This window comes from Elephantulus edwardii, unplaced genomic scaffold, assembly GCF_000299155.1.
Source record: "Elephantulus edwardii isolate Elephantulus edwardi_28Jun2011 unplaced genomic scaffold, EleEdw1.0 scaffold00110, whole genome shotgun sequence".
In the NCBI taxonomy this organism is placed as follows: domain Eukaryota; kingdom Metazoa; phylum Chordata; class Mammalia; order Macroscelidea; family Macroscelididae; genus Elephantulus; species Elephantulus edwardii.
The window spans coordinates 2114296-2132539 of NW_006399860.1; the positions used below are offsets into that span (position 1 = coordinate 2114296).

Below are 18244 nucleotides of genomic sequence, written 5' to 3' on the forward strand. Positions count from 1 at the left end.
TAGCAACTCGAGGTTTGAATTTGTTCTTCAGTTCCTTGAGCTTAAGAAATGCTGAGCGAGTTCGGCCCTTTTGATTTACTGACTCCAACTCCTTGCACATTTCATTATAATATTTTACTTTGTCATCCCGTGCTGTCTTTTGAAGTCTTCTATTCAACTCCTTAGTATCTTGAATTCTTCCTTGTGCTTTGGCTTCTCTGCGCTCCAGTGCAATTTTCAGTCTCTTCTGACATCCATTTTGGTCTTTTCTTCCTCTTCTGTCTTTGCAATGACCCTTTGTACTCTTCCTGGATGATACCCTTGACATCCTCCCACAACTCATCTGGTCTTTGCTCATTAGTGTTCAGGCCCTCAAACCTGTTCCTGAGCTAGTTCCGAAATTCAGGTGGGATAGACTCCAAGTCATATTTTGGTTCCCATGGATTTAGTTATTGTTATTAGGTGCTGTCAAGTCAAGTACAAGTCATAGTAACCCTATGAACAACATATCTGAACCCTGTCCTATCTTGTGCCTTTCCTCACAATCTCCGACACCCTCAAGCCTGTTGCTGCAGTCACAGTGTCAATCCCCCTGGTTTAGGATCTTTCTCTCTTCCATCCCTCCACCTTCCCCAAGCATAAGGTCCCTCTCTGAAGAATAACCTTATGTGCAACAGTAAATGAATGAACGAACATCTAACTTCTCTGTAAATGCTCATTAAAATCACAATTGAATAGTGCCACTGTTGTAAAATAGGACTGACAGTGGCGTTGAGGGAAGACAGAGAGGACGGGATAGAATAATGTATACTGCATTGTAACAGATGAGGGAGAGAACTGTTTAAAAGAGATATATGCTTAGGTATTGTCATGACAGGAGTCCAGAATGAAGGCTGCACACTTGCAGTGGACTTGGGAGGGATTACATAGCAATAGAAAAGTTTTTCTTTTACTTATCAAGGGGAAAAGTAATTTGGGAGGACAGGGGTGGGCAGGGAGAAAAGTGCAACAATGAATGACTGGAAACCCTAATTCTCTGTAAACTTTCACTAAAATTAATAAAATTTTATAAAAAATCACAATTAAAATAAAATTTTAATTTAAAAAAAAAAAGGGAATAACCTCGCTTCGCATCATGCCCAAAGTTGTGAGACAAAGTTTTATATTCCTTGCTTTCAAGGAGCATTCTGGCTGCACCTTCTCCATTTGTTCTTTGGCAATGCATTTTAGGTTAGTAGGTGAGCGCAAACCCTTTTTGCTGCCCTGGTACCCTTCATTGAAAAACAATCATTAGTTACGCTTTAAATCAAAGCTGGAAGGTCAGACTAAAATAATTATAAAGGAGCTAGTACTATTGTTGTTGTGTACTGTCAAGTAAGAACCGATCCATAGTTGACCTTACAGTGGTTCTTCCGAGGCAGTAAACATAGGAGGAGATTTCTCATATTTCTTTCATGAAGCAGCTGGTGGATGTGAGCAGCGTACCTTCGAGAAGGCAGTGCAATTCCTTACCACTAGTGGTAGGCTTGCTTACTATCAGAGTGTCCTGGGCTATTCATGCTATTAAAAGAAACCAAAACAAGCAAGCTCACTGCGGTCCAATCAGTTCTGCCCTGTGGCGACCCTCTATCAAGGCTGTAAATCTAAACAGGAGCAGACTGCTTCAACTTTCTTCAGGGCAGCGGGGGGCTTTCCACTGTTGACCTTTTGGTTAGCAGCCCAACGCACAACTCAGTATGCAACCAGGGTTTCTGTTATTGCATAGGGTCAACTAAATATATGCGTGTAGTTCTTTCTAATACATATTCAATAATATGTGCAAATACTAGAACTTCATACTTGATGGCATAATATATTATGAGTAAAAAAAAAATCTAAATTGTTTCACAGGATTATGTTTAATGGGAGACCTGTAGTGAGGTGGCCCTCAGGAAATCAATTGGTATAGCAACAATTTTATAGCTATACATTTATTTACATGCTAATTTGAAAGCTCCAACATGCTTATTAAATGGAGGCTCAGACATCATTTCATTCGAGGATAATTTATAAAATTGCACAGCTTAGGAGGAAGGTGGGTGATTTACTTTGCAAAGAGTGCCTAGATCGCAACATCCTTACCTTTTATTGCAAATATAATTATGTTTTCATTGTTGAATGCGGAGTTTGTGCTCATTTCAGGAGCAGCTGGCCTTGTCTTTTATGTACTTAGTAAAATTAATTTATTGCTCTCCTACATGTAATCTTTGTGCTATTAAATTCAAGGAAGATATTGAAGAAATGCTTGAGGCCAGTGTCCCCTTTGGGTAAATTTCACTCATCATGAAGCCACAAACAGTTTTAACTAAATTGCCTTTAATTCTAATAGCTGAAATTTTGATGACTTGTGTATTATGAGGTGCCTGTCATTTTAATATGATGCACAATAATAGAAGATAATGAATAAGTTGCCAGTGCACTTTTCCCTTGGGATGTCGCTACAGTGTCTGTTAATTAGCTACGATACGCAAATACTAACACTGACCCTACTTCAATGTACTCTATTGTTTTATTTGACACATACATGTATGTGTATGTGTGTGTTTTGAAAATACCAGATGGAAATGAACCTTTTTAATTCTAAGATGATGACTCTATAGCAATTTGACAATGATTCATATTGCTGAAAGGAACCCTGGTATCGTAATGTATTGGTGCGTTAGGCTGCTAATCAAAAGGTCAGTGATTAATCCACTAAAGCTGTAGAGAGGAGGTGGAGATCTGCTCCCAGAAAGATTTACAGCTCCAGAGACTCAATGGAGGAATGCTATGACTTGGAATCAACTTGACAACAGTGGTTATTAGTTTAATATTGCTGACATGATTATGCCCTTATTGTTGTTGTTAGGTGACGTCAAGTCGATGGCATCCTATGAACAGTATATCTGAACACTTTCTAGTACTGCAGTATTATGTCCTTTTTAATATTGCAATATTATACTTCATATGTAAGTGGTAGAGCACTGATCTGTCCATTTGCTGTACAGACATAACTCGTGGTTGCTGTGATGCTAAACACTGTGACAATGATATGTCAAATATGATAATGGTTACCAATGGTGGACAGTGTTTGGTGGAGCTCCCTGATCAAAACAAGCTTGGAAGCAGGAGTGACATCTACTTCTGAAGTACCTTGCCTCTGGAAAATCTATGAATTTGGAGAAAGGATGAAAGTTACACAAGTGTTCAGACCTTTCTTTTATAGGGTCGCTATGAGTCATCTACGACTCGGCAGCTCTTAACAACATCAACATAGAGAGAGTTCTGTTGGCCTAGTTGACAAAAAGTCATTCTATCAAGCCAAAGGAGGATGATTTTAATCTGCAGCCCTCAGGCCTGGTTTTAATTGGTTTTGGTCAAACATTCTTTTAAGTGGTATAGCACTGTTCTGTCCATTTGTTGTACAGAGGTAACTCGTGGTTGCTGTGATGCTAAACACTGTGACACTGATGTGTCAAATGTAATAATGGTTACCCATGGTGCACAGTGTTTAGTGGAGCTCCCAGATTAAAACAGGCTTGGAAGCAGGAGTGGCACCCACTCCCGAAATAGCTTGCCTCCAGAAACTCTATGATCTTAGAGAAAAGATGAAAGTTATACAAGTGTTTAGGTCATTTGTTCATAGGGTCTCTATGAGCTGTTGACGACTCGATGACATTTAACAACAACAATCTTAAAATCCTAAAAATAGGAATTCCATGGTTGAAGTAATTATGCATTGCCATGGAGAAAATCATATAAGCAAACCTAGAAATTAATAGAGTTATTTGAGTTATATACTTTACTTACTGAAAATGAGGAGGATATGAAATGCCTGCTGTAGAAGATCTTGGACTACAGACTTCAGTACAGACTATATCTGAACATCAAGAAAATAAAGATCCTCACCACAAGCCCAACAGTCAACATCATGATATATGGAGTAAAGATTGAAGCTATCAATGATTCCATCTTGCTTGGATCAATAATCAACACCCTTGGCACCAGTAGTCAGGAAATTAGGAGACATATTGCACTGGGCAAGTCTACTGCCAGAGACCTCTCTAAAATACTAAAGAACAATGATGCTAATTTGAAGACTAAGGTGTGCTTGATTCAGGTCACAGTCTTCTCAATCACCTGCTATGCATCGGAGAGCTGGTCAATGAATAAAGATGACAGAAGAAGAATTAATGCCTCTGAATTGCTGTGCTGAAGTAAGGAATAATCCCATGGACTGCCAAAAGAACAAACAGGTATGTCTTGGAGAGGGTGTAGCCAGAGTGCTCCTTGGAGGTAAGGATGGCAAAGCTTCATCTTTCATACTTTGGACATGTAGCTAGAAGATACTATTCCTTGGAAAGCAGAATCATGTTTAGAAAGATGGAGGCTCAGTAAAGGAGAAGAAGACCCCCAATCAGATGCATTGACACTGTGACTTCAGGGCAGGATTCAGGACAACAACAATATTTCTTGTAGTTTTCACTATATCCTTCTGCAGTCTTGATTCTGACTCATAGCAGCCCTACATTGGGTTTCTGAAGCTGTAAATCTTTACGGGAAGGGACTACCCATCATTCTCCAGCAGAGCAACTGGTGAATTCACACCACTCACGTTTCAGTTAGTAGAGAAACATAATGCACAATACCATTTCATGTGGATAATGTTAAAAGGGGTAGGGGTGGGAGCTCTGGCAACATAGTAGTTAAGTGCTCAATTACTAACCAAAAGACAGGCAGTTCAAACCCACCATCCCTTCCATTGGAAAAAGATGTTGGAAGTCTTGTCGTCATAGTAAAGATTTACAACCTTGGAAATTGTAAAGGGCAGTTCTACTCCACTCTGTAGGATTGCTATGAGTTGGAATCAACTCAGTGGCAATGGAATTGATGACTAGATTGACTAATTTATAAGTGTATGTACATTGGATTGAAAATGCTAAGTGGACTTGGTTAAAAGATAAATCACTAATTCCTTGTCCCTGTTTCTCTAATCCTAGAAGGACATTAAGGACTATATCTGGTTCACCCTGCACAGAACATGGCCATGCACTTCCTCTTTAGGGGAGAGGCACTTCCTTGTCTTAGGAAGGCCTAAGCTAGATCTTAGATCATCCAGGTGAATCTGGATTCTGCTTATTCCCCTCACACTTCCTTCTCCTAACCTTCCTAACACCTTCTCTGAAGCTGTGTCCCAGGCTTACCCATGAGAGTCCACAGTACAAAGCAGGGTTATTTATAAAAGCAAGAAAATGGAAGCAGCCCAAATGCCCATTAAAAAAAAAATCAATGGATAGAGAAACTGTGGCACATTCACATGATGGAATACTATGCAGCGCTAAGGAACAATGAATTCGTAATACATGACAAAATATGGGCAAGTTTAGAGGACATTATGTTGAGTGAAATAAGAGTCACAAAAGAATACATACTGCACGAGACTTACTGTGAATGCAGGAGGATAAATTAGACAGTAAATGGACACTGTAAAGGATCAGGACAAGGGAAGATCGGAGAACACTTGACAAAACAATACAGCTAATGCAATTAGCAAATAGGAACAAGATATGTATAACTGTTCAAAAGGAAAGGGGGAAAGGAGAAAGTGGGTTAGAAGGGGAAATTGGGGAGTAGATGAAGTTGAGGGAGAAAGTCTAGGGCAGCAGAGATAATGGATGAGTGGTGGGTACAGTGTGTATGAATAGCAAGGTGTAATGTGGATTTGATGAGACAGGGTGATAAAAGGCATTGATAAATGTTATTGTTATGAGCCATTATCGAGTCACTTGCAACTCATAGCAATCCTATGTACAATAGCTCTGAACTCTGCCTATCCTGTGCCAACCTTATTGTCTCTGCCACACCTACCCCATTACCGCAGTCACTGAATCAATCCATCTCATCGAGCGTCTTCCTCTCTTGTGTTGTCCCTTCACTCTCCCAAGCATGGCGTTTCTCTCCAAGGACTAGTCGTTCCTTGCAACATGTCCAAAGTATGTTGGATGAAGCCTCAGAATCCTTGCCTCCCATGAGCAGCCTGATTTCATCCTCTCTAGGACAAACCTGTTTGTTTTCCTAGCAGTCCATGGTATATTCAGTACTTTACTCCAGCATTGACAAATAGTAATTCACTATATATTTTTTTTAAATCACAATATCTATGAATGAGTGCATGTAAAACAATATAAAATTTAACACACACCCCAACAGCAATAACAAAAGTACCATTTCAACTATTAATCAGGCACCAGAATTGTAGCTCTTTCAATTTTTTAAAAAATGTTTTAAATCTTCACACCTTTGACTTCCCTTCACTGATCAGGTCTTCAGAAATATTTTGCTAAGCTGCCAGAAGGGGAATTTTGCATGCTTTGTTTAGATAATAGTCTTTAGTTCCCCCCCCCCAACACACACAGACAATATCAACATCCTGGCCTTGATAAAATGCATCATGGAAACAGACATATCATTGTTTCAAAGTTCACAGTCCACAAAAATCCACAGCAGTAGGATAATATGTTTCTGTACAGATGAATTATTTTATTCTGAACAGTGAGAAACATGCTCATTTAAAATATGCTTTCTCCAAAGATTGGAGGACAGCTCAATGAAAACAGCTGATTTAGGTGCACAGGAAAGTTATTTCCTTTTCTTTTCTTTTAGCCCCCTCTCTTTATACTAAAATCATCATTTTTAAATAAGAAGTGATAATTACATTAAAATTATTTCCAAATAAATTTCTTTTTTCACAGGGGGTTGGCAATGCCACATCAAAAATAAAGACAAAAAACAAACAAACAAAAAGTGTATGCATTTAGGCTCATTCAAAGAAAAAAAGAATTTGTTTTGGTTGTAAATACCACAGAGACTGCCGTGCACTGAAATTACCCACAGAGACCAAATTACAAACCAAGGAGAACAGAAAACCTTTTAGCATCTGTAAATTAGCCAGAAAAGCTAAGTATAGCATTTTGTTTAAAAGCAAAGCACCAGCACCAGATTGCCTATTTCTGTATGTCTATACGTCCTACCACTGGCTAACTGTATTTTGACTTCGAACAAACTATTTAACCTCTTAGTTTCCTCAGATGCAAAAAAAAGATGAGGGGTGATGATGATAATAATTGTACTTTCTTCATGGAGCTATTGCAAGGATTAAGTTGTTGTTGTTCTGTGCTGTGGAGTTGGACCTGACCCATAACTGACCCTCCAGGGGGTTTAGAGAGGCTGTGGATCACACCAGAGGAGATTTCCCATATTTCCCTCTGAGTAGCTGGTGGATCTGAACTGCCTCCTTTGTGTTGGCCGTGAACTCCTTCCAAGACCATCAGAGCTCTTGTTTACTAGCGTCTGAAACATATACAGATCTGTGCTAACAAGTTTGTATCATTTACTGTGTTATATTAAAACATATACAAATATTTGCTTACAATTTTAGTTCATTTCCATATTGTGCTGCTCATAGAAAGTCAGATGTTTGCATCCACCAGCTGCTCCAGAGGCCGTTTGCTCCTGTAAAGACTTAGAGTCTCTGAAACTTGATGGAGGGTTGCCATGACTAGATGAGGTCAGTGAGCTGTTTTATACTTACTATATATATAGTTTTAAAAATCTATTGCTGTCAAAACTGACACATAGCAAATCCTTGATTGGGTTTTCACAGGCAGTAAATTGCATCGGAGGAGATGCCCTTCTTCCTCACATGGAGCAACCGGTGGATTTGAACCGTGTGCCTTTGGGTTAGAAGTGCAACTCCTTACCACTAAACCACCAGGGCTTCCTACAGGACCGAGTAAGACATTCCTATAACGGTCTACAGGCAGCCATGGAAATAGCCCTTGCTGGTGGATTCAACCCACCCAAGAGCAGCCTTTGAGGTAGGCACACAACTCCCTATGGACTGTGCCACCAGAGCTCCGTAAAATCCAAAGCAGCAGTAATTCACAATAAAGACTATTATGCCTTGAATGTTCTGGGTTTTGAAGATCAGAGAAGCAAGAAATGCACTTTCTCTACTTTTTAAATGGTAATTACCTTTGCCCAGGGGCAGCACTTAAAGTAAAATGAAATGTGAAATAAGGAGTATATCTAAAGAGCAGGATGGAAGTGCTTTGAGAAAGAACAGCACAACCCCATCTCATTTTTGAAAGTCAGAAGGAAATGAAAGCAAATTAATTTGTGGATTGAGTCCACAAATTAAGAAGAACATTAGTTCTTCTAATGCAGCTTCCAGGGAGGGAGGAAGCATGGCCAGAGAGTAGACTCTGAAAATGGGGTACATTTTCTCCAAGCACTTGGGGCACAAGAGGAAAACATTAAAAACTTAAAAAAGAAAGGAAGGTAAACCTTTGGAAACTGGAAGACTGTCCTCCAGAAACCTCTTCTTATGTAAGGTACAGAAAGCAGGGCCAGATTGTGATGGTCTGATTGATCCAATTTGCAGAAGCTCTGGAATAGTGCTTGCTTTTCATTTGATCAGGAAGATGTGATTTATTAATATTACAGAAAATGGTAGGGAGACAGCTTTTCATTTTCAGATATGCACTGCTGTGGTTTCACAGCACATAAACATTTATGGCTAGATGTAAAAGATCACAGTGCCTGAGTATGGAAGTCCCCTAACTGCTGAACACTGGGGAGGTGCTCAGCACAGATATGGCCCAACAGACTTAAGGAATCCCAATGTTCTATGCATTTATTTCAATGACACCTCCAGCATGGCATAGGGTAACAAACTCAAGGGATATGTCAAACTCTAGACCCTCAATGCTATAAGTTGACCACAATGTCCTTGAGCATGGCAGAGATCATGGAGGTGGGGCAAGAGAAGGTTCTTTTTTTTTTTTTTTTTAAATAGTTTTCTTTAAAAAAAAATTATTATTTTGTGTATGTGTGTATCCTCAAATTGGATCTGACTGGTACAGGAGGAGATTATCCCTCATCTGGTGGATTCGAACCGCTCACCTCTGGGAATGCAGTGCAGCTTCTTGACACTAGGCCACCAGAGCTCGCCTTTTATTTTCTTTTTTCTTTTTTTAAAGGCAAGGCTCTGATCTGTTCTTCAGAGGGTTGCAGAGTCATAAGTGACTCACTCAAAAGCACCTAACAACGACAATAACAATACTAGGTCCACTAAGAAACCATGCTCTTCATCGAGATCTTCAGGCATAACTTTCACACTTCTTTTATGTCTTTGCTTCGATGTCACCTTCTCCAAGAGGCCAACCTACATCATTCCTTATTTAACACCACAGTCCATGGGCCACATTGTAACACACACAGTATATATGAATTCTGCCTCACTGCCTCCTTTTCTCTTTTATTCAATAGTACTTTGACCTCTAACATATTCTAAAATATCAAACCATTCGTCATCAAGTTAATACCAGTTCATGGTGACCTCCTTTCTGTCAGGGTAGACCTGTTTCCCACTGAATTTTCAACACAGTGTGCTCCTGGGTAGATTACAATCACAAATGTTTCCGTTAGTAACTGAATATTTAACTGCTTGTGTGTGACACTGAAGGAGTCCTCTCATATACTATTGATAAGGCTTGCTGCCACGTCCATTTGTTTAAAAGGATTTCTTCTTTATGATTAGGCATCCTACTCCTACAAGTAAAGTTGCATGAGAAATCTTTTACTTGTTTGGTTCAATAAACATATACTAAAGTCCTAGAATGGTGACTGGCAGATAGTTTGTGGTTGTTGTTAGGTGCCGTCTGGTTGAGTACAATTCCTAGTAACCTTATAAAGAATAAATCTGAACCCTGTCCTATCCTGTACCTTTCTCACAATCCCTGACCCACTCCAGCCCACTGTTGTAGTCACTGTGTCAATCCACCTTGTAGAAAGTCTTCCTCTTCTCCATCCCTCCACCTTCCCAAGCATGAAGTCCTGCAAGGAATAACCTTCCTTAGCAAGATGCCTAAATTACGTGAGATGAAGCTTCATCATTCTTGCCTCCAAGCAGCTCTCTGGCTGCACCTTCTCCAAGACATATATCTGTTTGTTCTTTTGGTAGTCCATAGGATATTCAGCGCTCTTCTCCAACACCACATAGTAAAATATTTAAGAAATATTTGTTGAATGAATGGATATCTTGATTTAAGAAAAGCTGGTACTTGACAACAACTAATAGGTGGTCTAATGGTTAAAAGGCTTGACTGCTAATCCAAAGATTAGATGTTGAATCCCTCAGCTACCCTACAGGAGAAAGATGTGGTAGTCTGCTTCTATAAAGCATCAAGTCAGTCATTGTCATGAAGCCGGAACTCAGAGCCGAACGTCCAGTGGCTTTTAGGAGACTAGACTCAATGCAGGAGGTCAGAGCCCATCTTTCTCCAGGGGAGCTACTGATAGATTGAACTGCCAAAGGCTCCCTTTGGGTTGGGCAGCCTGAAGACTGCACGACCCAAGCTCCCAGGATTTTAACCCTAGGGGACAGTTCCACTTTATCGTACATGGTCTGATCAACAGCAGGGTGTTTTGGTGGTATAGATGTTAAGTGCTTAATAAGTGTTCAACTGCTAAATGAAAGGCTGGCAGTCTGAATTTACCCAGCAGCTCTGCAGGGGGAAAAGAGCTATTCCACCTGCTTCCAGAATTTGCTTGTTGTTGTCATGTGCCACCGAGGCACCCACAACTCCAATCAACCCTGTAGAAAACAGCTCTGAAACTGCACTATCCTGAGCCAGTCTCACCGACTCCGACACGCCTTACCCCGTTGCTCTAGTTACCATGTCAAGCCATTCTTTGGGGAGTTGGTTCTGTCTTATCCCATGAGGTCACTCAGATTTGAAATAGATTCGATGGCATACAAGAACAACAATCACTGACCAGGATTCAGCAATTGCTTGGACCCTTTGAGGCAGTATTTTCAAGCCCCACAGACTGGAGGCAGCGGAATGCATACAATTATGTGGGCTTTTACAAGTTTAAGTGTAATCAGCAGAGCAAGCACAGAGTGCTCCAGCTCATCCTTTCTAAATTATTGGCTGCCAATCTCTCCTTTTCAAAGCACCAAAGTGCTTCTGACCTAGTTAAGTTCCTGCCATTCTGAGCATGCTTAATAAAAAGATCCTTTTTTTTTTTTTGTCTCACTCCCAACACTCACTTGTTGCCCAGTAACCAAGAAGATAGATCCTTCCTTCCCGTGGACCACTTGCCGGTAAATGTGGTCAAGGATTAAGAGCTCACTCCAGCAGTTCTGCAGTAGCTTCATTTGGTCATCCACCTGTACAAGAAACAAACAAACAAGAGGACACTGTGATTCTCTGCTTTTGGTTGTGGGTTGTTTTTTTGTGCTTTTTTCCCCATAACATTCTACCTAAGAGAACAGGGCAAAGAAGACTCTATCAAATAGCCACAAATGGCTCAGAACTTACATCACCGCTCCTGAAAAATCATTATTTTCATTTGAACACATACTTTTTAGGCCACATATAAATACTTAAGGGAAATATTTCTAATCAATGAGCTGCTAGGAAAAACCACTCCATTAGGTTGGCCTATCTAACGTTAATAGGGCTATTAGTGCTGGTTTGTGGGAGACGCAGGCGCCTTTGGCTGTCCTCTGTAGACCCCCAAACAACTTGTGTTTATGCATCTACAGGTTAATACAGTGTCGAGAAGCAGGAGAAAGCTTTAGAAAGCTCCCAAGTTGAGAAAGTTAAAATAAAAACCCCAAAAGTATGACAGATCAGGGATACAGGTGATACGACATGCATGTCTAAACTACTTCAGACTGGACAAGGCAATCTTTAAATAGAGGCTCGATGGTAGCTTGCGTTATGATTTGACAGCACAATGCCTTATCTATTAGTGTCCCCCCCACCCCGCCCCGAGTTCCTTTAAAGCATTAGTGAAAGACTTGTGACTAGTTTTTTTCCTGAATCCAGGCCATAGAGAACTTATCAAGAAAAGTCTGAAATTGGGATTTAAGGCACTGTACACCTTAGGGAGCTCTGGTGACCCAGTGCTGAGAAGCTGTGCTGCAATCTCGAAGGGATGTGGTTCAAATCCACTAGCTGCTCTGTGGATGGGAAAGAAGCACCATGGGAAATCTCCTCCCATATGACTTACTGTCTCTGAAAACCCACTGAAGGGCCAGCTATGAGTCAGTTCCAACTCAAGGACGCACACCAACAACAGCACTGAAGAAGGTGTTGAATGAGTTGTCTCAATTCCCATTTTGCAGGCAGAAAATTAATTAGCTACAGTATTAACTACTGGGCAGGTAGAAAAAGAGTAAATAAAGACAAACATATTTGGTAGAATAATCTCACAGAGAAGCTCTTCTTTTGCATGAAATAGTCCTCATTGTTTTTATGTCTAAGAGATACGGCAGAGAGTTAATCACTTGCTTGGTAACCCAAAGATCGGTGGTTCAAACCCACCAGCAGATAGAAAGACAAGGCAGCCTACTTGCATAAATATTTGTAGCCTCAGAAACCTGACGGAGCAGTTTGAGTGCCCTATAAGAGCACTATGAAAAGTAAAAGACAAACTCCTTCATTTGTACACAATCCCCTCCCCCACCCCGCACATCCCCACCCCCACCCCAGGTATACTCCACTCTGCAACCCTCATTCTGGACTCTTATGATAATCATAATGCCCTAAAATATATTAATTTTAAACTATTCTCTCCTTCATCGACTTCAATGCAGTTTTTGGTCTTTTGCTTTTCAAGGAAAGGAGCGAACTGGGGGTGAAGGGGGCGGGGAGAAAAGTGCAACAATGAATGAATGGAATTCCAAAATCTCTGTAGATGTTCATTGAAATTAATAATAGTAATAATAAATTTTAAAAAAAGAGCACTATGAGTTGGAATCCATTTGGCAGCACTGGGTTTGAGGTATTTTAAACATTTAAAATAAGAACATGACTTTTACCAGCCTCACTTTTAGGAAGTAGAGGACATAGTTCATTTCCAAATAAGAAAATACTTCTAAATTATGTTCAAAAAGAGAATGAAGTATATATTGTGGACCCTCTTCTTGCTCCACCTGCATCATGAATGAGAGAGATTCTCAAGAAATAAATGGAAGTTCTCCTTTCATATATCCCTTGAAACTGCCTTATTAATGTTCTTATTGCTATTGCATGCCATTGAGTTAGAATTGACTCACAGCTGACACTCCAGCAGGTGTTTAGAGGCTGTTAAGTTGCATAGGAGGAGACTTCCTATTTTCCTCCATGGAGTGGATTCAAACTCCCTGTCTTTGGGTTGGCAGCACAACTCCTTACTCACTAGGCCACCAGAGCTCCCTTCTTTACTAACACACTGAGAGTTTTCAAGCCTTGCTCCGTATCCAGAGGCAGTAAGTAGATAAATAAGCGTTTAAATACTCCCATTTCCGGGTTTCTCTTTCTTTACCCATTGTAGAAATGGGCGAAAATAAGCATGTCTATTCCCTTTAATCTGACAACTCATTTTTTTTGTGTTCTGTTCTGTGCTATTAACTCTTTTTGCATCTAACAGAGGGGCCTCATTATACTACATCCTCTATTACATCTCTATTACACTATCTTCTTCTCATCATCACTGTTTCTGTCTTTGCCTCTCCTCTCTGCAGCTTCTACAATCCCTACCTCCCTGCTTTTATGGATTCACACTGGTTAAATGAGAGAACAAATGAGTGAATTATCTTCACTTTTGTAATTTCCCAGCTTTCCCCCTGGGTATCCCTGTTATTAAGCCCACCATAAAGGGTACTCATTCAGTGTTTCTGGATGAATGACAGTGTTACAGGGCAGTCACACACTCCCCAATTTGTATCTGTGTGCCCCACAGCTGCTTCTTGGTAACACCCTTCCTGCAAAACTGATATCTTGCTGTAACATTCTCTGAGGAGGTTTTCCACACCCACATTCCACTTCATTACTTTTCATAAGCCCTAGATTACTCAGTAAACTGAGTAAGCATGGATTTATATGTGCTTGCTTACTAACCTGTAATAAACATTGTCACGTTATGCTTCCAGGCATGATTGGCATTGGTCTCCTTGCCCTGTTCATAGCTAATTTCTGTGATGTTTTGTCCTGTCTTGAAATTAGTGTGTATGTAGCTTCCTGGCACCTGGCTTGGCACAATTTTCCCATAGGTCCCTGAGGAAAAGGACAGGGTACATGGGACAACTGACTGACTGCTTCCTTACCTCCATATTAGAAAGTTGGCAACTTAGAAGACATTTTTCATGGGAAACTAGAATTAGAGATGGGGTTGAAGATGAAATATAGGAATTGTTATTATTGTTGATTGCCGTCTAGTTGAGCACAATCCTATGAACAAAAGACCTGAAGCCTTTCTGTAACTGTCAACATGTATCAAAGTTCATAGTTTCTAGAGCCATGTTGTTTAGGAAGCAGCTGCCACTCCTGCTTCCAAGTGGGGTTACTGGGAAGGTATCTATTTTACATAATTTTTCCAGGTAACAGTGCTGACATTGTAACAATTTAAGATGACACTTGTTGAGTTCAGGTGAAAGATTTGCGTGCTGTTCAGTCAATTTGGATTCATAGCAACCCTGTCTGACAGAGAACTGTACCATAGGGTGTCTAAGGCTGGAAATCATTACAGAAGCTGATGCTTGAACTTCCTTCCACAGAAAAGTCAGTGGGTTTGAACTGCCAACCTGCCAGTTAACAGCTGAGAATCTAACCACTATTCCACCAGGATTCCATTGGTGGATAACCAATGGGCTATAACTTCCACTAATAAAGTCCTCACTAGCTGGTAATACTACCTCACCTAATCTTGTCTTATCAGCTATAATAAAAGGAAGAATTTATCTCAGTTATGTTAGTTACCCATGTCAGAAACTATTTATATTGCTATTATATGATAGTATAAAGTAATACAAGCCTCATATTGTTACAAAGCACAGCTTCCCACAGCCCAGAACGTTAATGATTAGAAGCTTGTAGTTTCTCAGAAGAACCATGAAGCTGGCAAACAACTAAAAGAAGAAAAATGAGTAGACTTTTCTCAGGTTCACATTTACTTTATCAAAACTCATTTGTTGTCCTCCTGCCCCATCCCGTGCTTGAGCTATTACTTCACGGTTCCTCTTGCAGAGGCATTTCAACACTGACATCATCAATCACTGACTGTGGTTAGGATTTAAGAAGAGTAGTTTTAGGAAAACATTTTACAGAAATGAATTGGTAGTTTATAAAATATGTACAAACCCATTTCTGAGTTCTGATTAAGTTTTGAGTAAAATAATGAAGCTGATTTTTATGCTCAGCTTATTATTATTTTATTGTGGCAACACTCACATACACACACCCCCCACACACACACCCCCACACCATTTAACAACACATTTGCCATTTCATTTTCATGAGTATGTTCACCACATTGTGCAAATACCATTATTATTTTCAAACTGTTCATCACCCTTAAAAGAAATTCCGTGTCTGTGCACTACAATAGTTTTTTACTGAATTTTTTCCCCATAAATGATGTTTCTGGCCCTGACTCTGTAGATCTGCCAAGGTGATTTGCTAGGCTATGATCTTGCAAAATGATTGGCCATTTCCTATGCAAATAAGGTAAGTAAAACCAGGAAAAGGAGTAGTTGATTACTATGTGTATTAGGTAACAGTGGCTGTGAAGGGCACTGGTTCAATTGGGATCTTGGTAGGAACAGTGGGCTTCTGAAGGGACCAAGCCTACAGAGATTTAAAGGAACCTGAGAGCCATGAAGAAGAATCCAATGTGAAAGTGTCATTTGGATGAGGGGTCCTTGTACTAAGAATCTCTTACCCCCAGAAAAGAAAGAGAGCTGTGACACTGGCGATGGTGTGAGACAGACATCAGCAGCACAATTGGTGGGAACCAGGAAAGAATCGAGTGTCTTCAGACAGGAAGTTTACTGGTGGAGTAGGATGTCTTGAGGTACTTGTAGTGGAGACAAAAGAGCTGTAACATTTGTCCAAGCAAGACATAGGTCATGCCTGAGCAATGCCCATTGGCAATTGGTCTAAGAGCAAGGCCTACAGTTGGACACAGCAGAGAAGAAGCTTAGAGCTCTCTTGGTTGAAAGCTGTCCTCATCAATGCAGTTGATCCTATCCCCTGAGTATTGTTACATCCAAGTTGAGACTGATATTCAGGCTTTGTTGAGTGTAGCTTGTTACTTCCCCGATGAACCACATGACTGTGCGTATGATCTGTGCCTTTGGTGCAGCCAGTGCAACAAATTCTCAAGCTCACCAGAGAAGTATCAAAACTGGTTTAAAAAGAAAGAAAGGTAAAAAATAGAGGTGTGTCTCACTTCCACCTCACAGAAATCAGCTTTAGGCTGATGGTGATTCTTGTCCCTTCTCCTAAAGTTAAGTGTTTTCTCATACCTCTAGCAGCAACTCCATTTTCCTCCCATTTGGCCAATCCACATCTCCTGAGATGTGTGCCAGTCCTTCTGTTAGAAGCATGGGAAAAAATAGATAACTAAGCCATAGACCATGCTCTCAAGAAACTTACTTCAATGATAGAAATAGAGAATTTATTACTATTATCATTCCATGCAAGATTCTCTGGACCAAATGTGCACACAAAGTCCCAGGACTACGTTGTTCTATTTCTTGGGGCAGAATTCCTAGTTTAGGGAAGTTTTGAACAAAGTTGATAACTAAAAGGTTAGCAATTTGAATCCACCAGCTATTCCACAAGAGGGAAAAGTGGACAGTCTACCCCCATAAAGATTCACAACCTCAGAAATCTAAGGGAGGATCATTAAAAATAAAAATTGACTTGACAGCAGAGAACAGAGATCAAGCAGTACTTCTGAAACAGACTTTAAAGTTATAGACCTTAAAGGGAATCTTTTTGTTTTCCTCTTCAGTGGCCCCTGCTATAATAGAAAAACTTTTAGAACGAACTATTTAAAAAGTGTATTCTTAGAGTTTTTAGAATCACTACAAAGCCCAGCTATTGTTTCTCTCTTTTCACTTCTTTTCTGTCAAAGAGAGGAGAGAGGGAAATCCTTAGAGGTGGGTCCCCATTTCCTTATCTTTTTCCTTTTTGTGATAATAAAGACACACACAGAGGTATATTCCGAAACAGAGAGAAAGAATTAAAGCCAAAACAGATCAAAATCAACTTAGTAAATCTTAATGAGAACCTGCCCTGGGCAAGGCAGCCGCACACCCAATTGCTTAATCCTTGACTGTTTTTATAAAGAACACTGATGATTATCTGTATCTTCTATAATAAACTGCTACAAAGTCCAAGAAAAAGTGATTTCACATTAACAATGATTAAACCAGGCCTAAAAAAACAATACTGTACAAGAGGGATAACAGCCAGTAAAACACGCCAGTCAATTGTTGCACTCGCCAATAGATTTATGACGAGCGTTCTTAGCTCTAGATAACTGGAAGTGACTCCAGTGTACTCTCTGATCACATTGCTATTATTTTATAATACCAAGACCTACCTGCCCACACTTAGCCAAGAACTGAGCCACTCTGCTTCCTTTTTTTCTGCCTGAGCAAGCTACCTCCAAGCCCCACTGTCACCCGGGATATAAACTCTCCTTTGAGCAAGAGAAACAGGAGGTAGAGGAGCTGAGCTGTATCATCTCCTTTCTTTTTCTACACTCATGCCTGCCACCCCACCCTGTAGGCCCATACCTCCAGTTTACATGCATTTCTCTGTCTACAACAGTCTCCTAGAAGGTAGGACGTAGGGACTTTATGGTGGTTGGTTGGGTTTTTTTCTCCTCTTGGCTTTAATCCATCAGATATATGGTTGCAATAATTGTTTATTTCGGTCATTCTAAAATCAAATGCCATGTTGCATTAGGCAAATATGCTGCCAAGAACCTCTTAAAGTGCTAGAGAGCAAGAAGGTAACTTCAAAGACTAAGGTGTGTCTCACTCAAGCCACAGTACTTTCAGTTACTTCGTATAGACGTTGCCATATGGGGGCTCTGTTGCGGTTGTCTGTAGAGAATTGAGACCTAAAGATGTCTTGCTATCAGGTGGTTCAAATCCACCAGTGGCTCCCAAGGAAGAAAGATGGGTGATCTCTTTGCATGAGATTTACTGCCTCTAAACACCTGCTGCAGGGTCAACTATGAGTCCATTCTAACTCCATAGCAATGATTTTCCACTTTAGCCCATAGATACGTGGAAGTTGGACAATGAATAAAATACACTGGAAAACTGGTGCCTTTGTGCTGTGGTCTTGGCAAAGAGTATGAAATAATGCCACAGACTTCCAAATGAACAAACAAA

At 40.3% G+C, this 18244-nt stretch overlaps 1 protein-coding gene across 3 annotated transcripts in view; it reads right to left on the bottom strand.

Moving 5' to 3' along the window:
- Nucleotides 1-18244, bottom strand: part of NR5A2 (nuclear receptor subfamily 5, group A, member 2) — a 217881-nt gene that overhangs the window by 89498 nt on the left and 110139 nt on the right. For all 3 annotated transcript variants that reach the window (XM_006892094.1, XM_006892095.1, XM_006892096.1), the window contains one exon: nucleotides 11114-11233. In XM_006892094.1, coding sequence (XP_006892156.1) covers nucleotides 11114-11233 — 120 coding nt within the window. The remainder of the gene's footprint in view (nucleotides 1-11113; nucleotides 11234-18244) is intronic.